This window comes from Meleagris gallopavo, chromosome 16 (assembly GCF_000146605.3).
Source record: "Meleagris gallopavo isolate NT-WF06-2002-E0010 breed Aviagen turkey brand Nicholas breeding stock chromosome 16, Turkey_5.1, whole genome shotgun sequence".
NCBI classification, from domain to species: domain Eukaryota; kingdom Metazoa; phylum Chordata; class Aves; order Galliformes; family Phasianidae; genus Meleagris; species Meleagris gallopavo.
Genome location: NC_015026.2, coordinates 13,621,223 through 13,630,636, shown reverse-complemented (window position 1 = coordinate 13,630,636; position 9,414 = coordinate 13,621,223). Strand labels below are relative to the sequence as shown.

Below are 9,414 nucleotides of genomic sequence, written 5' to 3'. Positions count from 1 at the left end.
CGGCGGAGGGAGTTGGAGCGGAGCGCGGAGCGCGGCCGGGATCTGCTGCGGGGGTGAGAGCGGGCGGCGCCGCGGTGCCGGCGGTTGGGTGCGGTAACGTCGGGCCGCGGTAACGTCGGGCCGCTCTGCGTGTGCTCCGCAGGGAGCGGAGAGGAGATGAGCGGCCGAAAGAGGAGGCGGAAGCCGGCGGTGGACGCGGTGAGCGCTCCTGTCCCGAGCCGGTGTCACGCGGCCCGGCTGGGGATTCGTGCCGGGATAGCGGGGGGAGCGAGTTGGCTCGTGGAGGATTAACGGGGCACCCGGGTTTGGGGTCTGCCGGACCGTCTCCTCCTCGCAGAGAGCGCGCCTTCGTCCCGGGAGCTGGAGGAGCTGGAGCTGCTGAACGCCGCCCTGGAGAAAGCGCTGAGAGTCAGAAAAAGCATCTCCAGAACGCCCGCAGCGGCACGGGGAGCTGGGGGAGCAAAGACTGCGGGCGGGGAGTCTGATGGTGGAGATACGAGAGAGCTGAAGGAGCCTGCGGCCATCGGAGATGGTGGAGATACGGGAGAGATGAAGGAGCCTGCGGCCATCGGAGACGGCCCTGTGGCTGCCCGCCCCAGCCACCAGGTGAGAGCTGGAAGCCAGCAGCTCACCGCAGCCAAGAAACCTCCTCCATACCGGCTGCGAGCACCGTACAGGACTGACCCAGACGTGAGAAGAACCCAAAGGAAAGCCCCGGCGGGACATGTCAGCAGGGCTCCTGGAGCGGCTGGGAAGAGCTCTTCCAAAGTTGTGGCTCCCAAACAAGGAGGCAGGCGTGGGCCGGCGGTCCCTGCGGCAGCTGCACCCCAGAGGACAACCAGCTTCCCCAGGTCTGCCCCCAGCGAACGGCACGGCGGCCCTGCTGGGGAAGGGAGCTCAGTGTCCGTGTGTGGGCAGCAGCTCAGTGATGGGAAGAGGTGCTGTGGTGCCCTCGGGCTGCCCGGCGGAGCAGAGGAGCACACAGCTGCTGCAGGGAGCGCATCGCCGCGGGCAGCCGTGCTGCAGGAGCAGGGGTGAGTGCTGGCCGTGCTCAGCGTGGCCAAACACAGCTGCAACGCTGCTCTGTATGACCCGATTTGGTTCTGCCAACCCTCACCTTCTTTGCTGGAGGCAGGGGCCTTTGGAGACCTTTGTGGCTACTGAGTGAGCGTCTGCACGCTGAGAGCTGCTCTCAGATGGCTGGGACTTCAGAAGTCCTTTCATTATGGCTTCTGCTACTTCTCAGCCCTGCTGTGACTGCTTTGGAAAGCTGTTTCTGTAAAGCTTTCCCAGGAGTCCGCTTCCCACGACAGCTTACTGATTTTCTTTATTTTCATTTGTTTAAAGAGATAACGACAAATAATTCACGAATCATCTCTCTCTCTCACAAAAGCATGTACCCAGTGCTGCTTTCTGGATCTCATACTACGCCCTTTAACTTCTAAGATGCTGTCTGCTTAACTGTAGAATCAGGATTAGCCTGAGTGTAGGTTGCAGGAAGGCTTACAGAGGGGTGTTAGTGCCACATCCTGTGGAAGGGCAGGGAAACAATACTTAAAACTGTGGCAGACCAGCCTGTCTTTTCACATAACTTCTGCATTCATTTCTATGTGCTCTGTGCTTTAGAGAAACAGTGACATTAAGATCTGGTCCTGTGCTTGGGTAATACTGAAACATTGCTCTCAGCAGCCCCAGCTCAGCCCCCCTGTGTCTGTGCAGGGGAAAGGACTGCAGTGCAAGTGCTGGGGTGGGTGCAGGACACAGAGTGGCTGTTGCTGGGGGAACAGGAATGTGGATTCGGACGTTTATTTCCTTTCACCCTGGCTGCAGCACTGTCTGCAGTTTGCACAAGGCTCAGCCGTAACTGCCAGCTCAGTTGGCAGAGGGTTTTGCACACAAAGGAATGGGAAAGGAACTTTGCATACATTCATCTCACCTGCACGGCAGAACAAATCCTGACTGTCGTTGTGTATGCAGTGGGAGCTGCAATGTGCCTTCCCCATCCTCGCTAGGCGAGGTGACCTGGCGGAGCTCAGGTGCAGCAGTGCAGTGGGAAGGGCTGTGCAGCACAGCAGCTCAGAGCTGTGGCTTTACCCCCTGTGTTGGGGCTTGATGTCAGAGCTCCCCCAGCTCTGCTCAGTGATGGGTGTAGAGAGGAACACCCGGGTTTCACTTCTGGGGCTTCTGATGTCTTCCGTTACAGCTAAACTAATTAAGACAAAAAGTAGATTACTCTATTGGAAGTCAGGGCTCTGCTGACCTCCAACGGCAGCCAACCTGTTTTGCAGATGCCAGCTGGAGCTGCCCCTTCCCTACAGGAAAGCCCACACCAGGAACTCCCGGTAAGCACCAGGGCAGCACGGAGGGCTCGCAGTGAGTACCCCATGCTGCTACTTTACCAAGTTGTTGGTGTCCTGGACAGCTCTCTGTCCTGGAAGCACTGCTTTGTTCTTGCATGAGGCCAGATCTGCTGATGAACTGCCCTGAACAGAGCTGTTAACACTGGGCAGCTGCATTTTGAGTGAGCCCGGTGCTCTCATCCATCCCCCAGTCCCCAGGGACATCTCTCACTGCCCCTCTGGGGCTTCTGATGATGGGATTTGTCAGATCCTAAGCTTAAGTCATGAATGTAGCCCGGGCTCCTTGCATAAACCTCAGGAATTGCTCCTTTTGTGGGCAGCAGTCATTTATCAGGCAGCAATCTGTCAGCTCCCTTTGGCAAGTTGGAAATAATCGGTTCCCTTAATTTTCCCTGCTAAATTGAGCCCTTCAGCATCCTGATAGCTCTGGTACAACTTAACGCTCTTCGTTATTGCCTTTACACTGGGTAACAAGTTGAAACTAACCTTTGTGCTAAAGATCACCTAGGGAGAGAAATCACAGCGGTGGTGAGAGCCTGTCCTGTGTGTGCCCTCCCATGGAAACGTGGGTTTGCACACATTTAGTGGAGGAGCAAACGTGCAGGGAAAGAAAAAGGCGAGGAGGTGCCTGTATTGGAAGCACTGATGCATGCTTGTGGTGCGAGCAGTGCAACACACCTGAACCCCTCCTGACCCCCTGGGCTTTTCAGGGCATGGGAGAAGTGCCGTCTCTGCCACACGAGTGCTGATGCAGCGGCTGCGAGGACGCGTTTCACAGAGAGGACCCAGAGCACTGTATCCTTCCTCTGCTCACCGCTCCCAGCTCTATCAGTCCATGGTGTGCTTCCATGGGGAGGAGGTGTGCCTCCCGTGGCAGGGATTCAAGCCTGCTCTCAAGGAAGCGTTTTTTCTTCCACGTAGCGCAGCTTTTGTGTATTTGTGTAAGTTGTGATCTGTGCAGAGAAGGTTGAGAGGTAAGCATCTGCACTGCCCTCACCTCCTGCCTGCAGTGCTGGTTTATGGGCTGCTCGCTCTGTGCTGCTGCCCCCGGTTCCAGCTGCTCTGGGCTGAGGTGCATGCTGTGAAATGTTCCTTAAGCTGCTGTTGTTTGAGTTTCGTTCACCAACGCCGACACTCAGCCCTGCGGAGATAGAGGAGGAATTAAAAGCCCTCCAGGATGTCTCCTCCCGTCTGAGCCTGTATGTGGAAGCAGAGTCTGCAGGTAAGAAAGAAAAGAGTGGGGGGGTAGAGCAGAGGATGGAGTAGGGATGGTTTCAGTGGGTTCCAGTTCCACGTGTCTGGTGCTCTTGGCATGTGTCAGACAAGATGGATGGGAACCCTCTCTGCCCATATGAGGGCTTGTTAACCTGTGGCCACTCCAGAAATCGTCGTCTCTGGTGGGTTTCAGCGTGCTCATGCCTGCTGGTTTTCCTCTGCTTCTCCTCTAGACCATCCCACTCTTCAAAGAGAGTATGAAAGCCTTCTGACCTTGGAAGGTCTGCAAAGCACGGTCTCCCGGTGCTTGCATAAGCTGCAGCTTCTAAAAGCAGGTGAGCTGGTGCTGGTGCTTTTCGTCAGGTGTGCCTGAACAGTGGTTTGCCCTGTGGGTAGGGTGCTGCAATTCACAACTGGTGATGGAGCCGTTGAGAGAATGGGGAGGGGACACTGTGTGCCATATGTCAAGATGTCCTGATTGTGCCATGTGTGAGGAGTGTGCCCCGAATGGAATAACATCATCGTGTTCTTGTAAATTAATGACTGAAGTAGCTCGCAAGCTCTGCGAATGTGAATTTAACTTGCCACTGCCAATTCTTCACCCTGACAGCTGTGGAGTCCCAAAGGAGGCTGCATCCAGACTGCACTGGGGACCAAGGAGACTGCTGTGCAGCCCATGCTGCTGGGGCTCAGGTGTGTGGCAGCGCAGGCACGCTGGCTGTGCCTCTCCTGTGCTACTCCAGGCTCCAGGAACTGAGGGATCTGTTTGCCTTGAAGCTGCAAGTGTCTATGCTGCACCAGGAGATTGCCTTACAAAAGGTGAGTCTTCAAGGGTTCGTGCTGCCGTGGTAGGGTGAGAAAAGGCAGCTGTGGAGCAGCAGGGAGCAGTAGCACAGCAAGCTTTCCCAGTAGTATTTCTTTATGCCTCACATCCGTGTCCCATCAGTGCCACACTGACTTTGTGGAAGAACAGACCTACCCTTTCAACAGCTTTAAGTGTCTGAGCCTCTTCTGATAACATTTTCTTCCCACTCTCCTGGAGTGTGGCAGTGCAGGCTGAAGTTGGTAGTGCTTGGAGATCAGCTTTGGCCCCTTTACCGTCCCATCAGGGCCCCCGCTTTGTCATCCTCTCGTGTGACCTCTTCAGGTAGCAAACTTCTGTGCTGTCTGCTGTTTTCCTTTTCTTGTCAACCTCTGTGCAGCTAATCTTGACTTTCTCTTCCTTCCACGGCCTGTAAGAACATGAAAGGAGGTCAGCCTCTCCACCAGCCCGAGCACTGCTTGCTGTATGGGGACCATTCGTTCTTCTCGACAGCAAAGGGCAGAGATCTGTGAGGCTGTGTCTGCCTTTGACCTACCCTTCAACCTACCTCAGTGACAGAGGCTTTGGAAATGCAATTGTTTATAACCCAGGGAAGTTATTTGTAAGATGCCATGCTTTTCTCCCTGGCTGAAGATGGACTGTTGCTTGTTTCTAGATGGGATTTTAGTGCTATATCCTTGAATTACGGGTTGTGAGGTCTTTGCTTTTATCTGCCCAAAGCTTCAGTGACTGAAGCCCCTTGCTTCACTGGTGGGTCCCATTTCTTCTGCACGAGGATTTAAATAGGTGCTGTGTGCCAGCTGAGCTCTGAGTATCTGAAGCAGCTCTCTTCAGAGTGTGCAAGGTGCATGAAATTCTTGGGACAGGTGAGGTGAATGGAGTCGGTGCGGGATAAATAACCGGGGAAAAGATCTATCTATCCCTGGGCCGAGCCTGTGCATTGCAGGAAGAGGAACAGCAGGAATCAGAGCAAGTGCTGTTAACTCTTAGCTTGTCTTCGGTGAAGGTCTGTTTCCCTTTATTCTTCTGTATCAGGAACAGGTCAGGGGATGGAATAGAGAGTGGGCTTTCTCTTAAGAGTGCTACATTCCCCCACCTGTGCCAGTTTTTCCCTCAGGTGGCATTTTGTCTGCAGATCTTCACTCTTTTCAGAGATTAGCAAATGTGCTGTTCCTGTTTCCTGCAGAGACTTATAGAGAACTGTAGAGAGGACCCCTCTGCAGCTTCCCAGAGTGCTGTGATGTTTGGGTCTTCCTTTCTGTCCTCCACTGGAACATGCTTGGAGGGATGTGACGATCACATGGAGTTTATCATCTACTCCTGTCGTGAGAAGCACACGGCAGGCCACATGCAGCTCCAATGAGCAATGAGTTCGTTAGCAGGTAGCAGCTGAAAAAATCCCTGGCCAACTTTCTGAGCATTCATTCTAGACCGACACACCGAAGGTTAGCTTTTGTCTCTTGATAGTGAGTTCGTGTGTGCTTCAGTTGTCAGTCACATCGCAGAGCTTGATGCCGTTATGCTGGCCAGCAGGTTGCTGGAGAGTGGGCTGAGCTCATCCAGAGCTGGGCTTTGTGAGCCGGGTGTCAGGCAGTCAAAAAGAGGAGCTGTGCTTAGCAGTGGGTCAGTAAGCCCTCAGTGCTGTGGTTGCAGAGCTGCCATATCAACATCAGCTTCACCCCGTTCAACATCCAACATCAGCTTTAACGACTGTTAACAGCTTTAACGATTGTTTATGAGGGTGGATAGTGATAGGACACGAGGGGAAGGTTTTAAACTGAGATAGGGGAGGTTTAGGTTGGATATTAGGAGGAAGTTTTTCACCAGAGGCTGGTGAGGCACTGGAACAGGTTGCCCAAGGAGGCGTGTGGATGCCCCATCCCTGCAGGCATTCAAGGCCAGGCTGGATGTGGCTCTGGGCAGCCTGGGCTGCTGGTTGGCGACCTGCACACAGCAGGGGTTGGGACTGGATGAGCACTGTGGGCCTTTGCAACCCAGGCCGTTCTGGGTTCCTATGATTGTCCACTGTGGTGTTGCAAGCAGGAGCTGCCTCAGGACCCTGCCAGAAGTGGACCCTCCCTGCGTGGTGTTGCACCTTACATGACCTGCTGCTGTCCTCTCTCCTAGGCCTAGCAGCAGGCTGCCTTCAGCGCATCTGAGCAGTGAGAGGAAAAGGAGCTGTGGTACAGAAGCTGTGGTTTGAGGTCAGCCAGGAGAGAGCACAGCAGTGTCCCAGAGCATGGCCACAGGACGTGTCACAAACACCAGAAGAGAAAGGGTCCCGGAGCTGCTGTCGGCAGCAAGAAGCCATCGGTGCTGCTGCAGCCCTTGGGGGAAGCGTGCCATAATGTGCAGGTTGCTTTCCACCTGTGTGAAAACTGCTGTGAGGAGAGTTTGTCCCTGTTTGCCATTTCAGTGCTTCAAGACTTCACGTCAGCGCAATAAGGAACTGCAGAGCATGTGGGGCTGTTCTACAGACGTTTCATTTTTAACATAATGTACAAATATTGAGCATTACCTGTTTATTTTGTCTGTCCTTGCATGCATGTGTTTGTCAGACACCAGTCTGTGCTCCTGGAGGTGGGGAGAGTGTGACCCTGCTCCTGCTCTGCACTGTTCTCCATCCCATACCGTGTGCCAGAGGAGCTGCACAGAATTGTTCAGCACAGAATTACAGACTTCTCATTTTTTCTCCAGTCCTACAACAGGCAGACAGATGGGGAGGGAGGAGCGCTTGGCACAGAGTTTTCTGCCCTCTTCAGATGTGGGGGAGCACGCTCTGAATATACTTCAGAGCTGAATTGTGAGATGGAGGTCCCCCTCCTTACCTGCGCTGCACTGACTGAGGAGCAGTTTGTCCATGGACGATGGTGTTCTGTTTTTACAAGGAAGTCAGTCCTTGGTCTGGGATACCCTTCAAAATGAAAGCTTGGATAGAAATGTCGGACAAATCGCTCTCAAATGGAAATAAAGTAGAAGTTTTCTCGTTGTTTGTAGTATGCGATTCCTATCCTCCTTTAGAATCACAGAATCATGGAATGGCCTGGGTTGAAAAGGACCTCAAAGATCATCTAGTTTCAACCCCCCTGCTACATGCAGGGTCACCAACCACCAGACCAGGCTGCCCAGAGCTACCTTTACATGCTTTACCAAAGCATGTAGACAAATGCCCTTTATAATTATCTCATATTATTCAAATAATAAATCGCTCTTCCCCCTCTAGCTTCTACAGAGGTAATTCTTCATCAGTGTTTGGAATTTAGATTATCTAAGTGATGTGAATCTGGCTTACATCATCAATATCCCTGTACTGAAGAGTGAGCAAATATCCTGGCAGAGGATGTGTGAATGCAGGGCACACAGTACATACATGGAACACCCGCAGTGTCACGGGATGCCGTGGCAAAGGAGATGGTGATGTGGGGAGCAGAGCTCTGAGCTGAGCTGTGAGACAGCTCTTCTTGTCCCCAGGACTTGCTCGCTGCTCTGCATTTCCACTCCTATCTTGTCTCTGCCTGGACCCTAGGCTTATAGCGAGAGGCCATTCCTGCTACTTTTATGCAGCACACTGCATGTTGGAGAGCTTTGATTAAAGGGATATAAAATTGGACTCCTGTGCCTGTGTAACGTAAACTTAAAAAGACTTTTGCCCTGAAGTCCACTTCGTAATGTCAAGCAGCATCTTCTGTTCTCGGCACTTCTCAAAGTGGTTAGAGCTTTCTTTTTTTCCCTTTCCCTGCTCCGTCAGGTTGCATGCATACAGAGCTGTGTGGTACACTTAGGAAAGTTTCCCGTGACCCTTCTTTTCAGGATGGCATCTAACTTGGAAGGCATTTTTCTGTTTGTATGTCTAACTGTTACAAATGAAATGTAATTACTGACAAGCAGGGATTTTCTGATAGCACCAAAAGTAGCACAGCTTGTCTCAACCAAACACATCTCCCTTCCCTCGTGCATGTCAGGCTACACGTGCCTGTGGGTTTGCAGACCATCTCAGGGGAGGATTCCACTATTGTTCCAAGCACCTGGAGTTTGGGAATCGCAGCAGCAACGTTTCTGCTCTTCCACCTTTCCTGCCAACGTGGTCAGACTTGAAAACCCAAAGTGCTGTTCACCAGGGGCTGCAATTAATGGGACAGCCCATTTTCTCCTGTGGTCTTGCACTGTTGGTTGCACGGACGAGTGTAGGCAGATATCAGAGCTCCTCAGCCAGGTAGGTAACACTGAATTCTCCTGCGCCGTGCTTGAAGCCAAAGCAGTTTATTATTGAGCAGAACCTTGGTGTACCTTTTCTTCCTCAAATATCACAAGTTTTACATTTGCTTTCCAGAATCATAGAACCATAGAATAGCCTGGGTTGCAAATGCCCACAGTGCTCATCCAGTCCCAACCCCCTGCTGTGTGCAGGTCGCCAACCAGCAGCCCAGGCTGCCCAGAGCCACATCCAGCCTGGCCTTGAATGCCTGCAGGGATGGGGCATCCACAGCCTCCTTGGGCAACCAGTGAATTTGCGCTTGGAGCTGGGAGTAGTTCTTGTGAGATAACCAGTTCTTGCCGTTGTTTTGCTGTGGATGCTGTGGATAGGAGTATTTCTTTTTGAATTGCTTCCATCTGAATATAACAGAAAAATCTTTCTAATGGTGTAAGATTTTAAAGCTCATGTGCTTACCTACAGCTGGAATGTGGGATTGTGCTTCTGCACTTTTATTGCTCAGCAGTTCTAAACTTGCAAAGCCCAGTGCTCTCCTGTTTGTATAAGCGTCAGTGATCACTTGTAGCCCTGCAACATACATGAGAGATGTTCATATGCCCTATGGATACTTTTGTTTCAGATTGGGACTAATAATGAATCGCCTCTTTCAGTCATCTGAAGGTTGCAAATAAATTAGGATTATAGAATCATAGGATGGTTTGGGTTGGAATGGAAGTTAAGATCACCCAGTTCCAACCCCCTGCTGTAGGCAGGGACACCTCCTTCCAGCCCAGGCTGCTCACAGCCCCATCCAGCCTGGCCTT

The 9,414-nt window shown here is 52.5% G+C and overlaps 1 protein-coding gene across 1 annotated transcript; it reads left to right on the top strand.

The window, feature by feature from the left end:
* Nucleotides 1-6,200, top strand: TEDC2 (tubulin epsilon and delta complex 2; the record flags this gene model as incomplete). The annotated part of the gene is made up of 8 exons (XM_019620639.2): nucleotides 1-53; nucleotides 143-198; nucleotides 338-1,034; nucleotides 2,289-2,342; nucleotides 3,071-3,155; nucleotides 3,474-3,582; nucleotides 3,809-3,910; nucleotides 4,186-6,200. Coding segments are annotated over 8 exons (1,398 nt in total), but the record flags the coding sequence as incomplete, so codon positions are not given.
* Nucleotides 6,201-9,414: the final 3,214 nt, after the last annotated feature.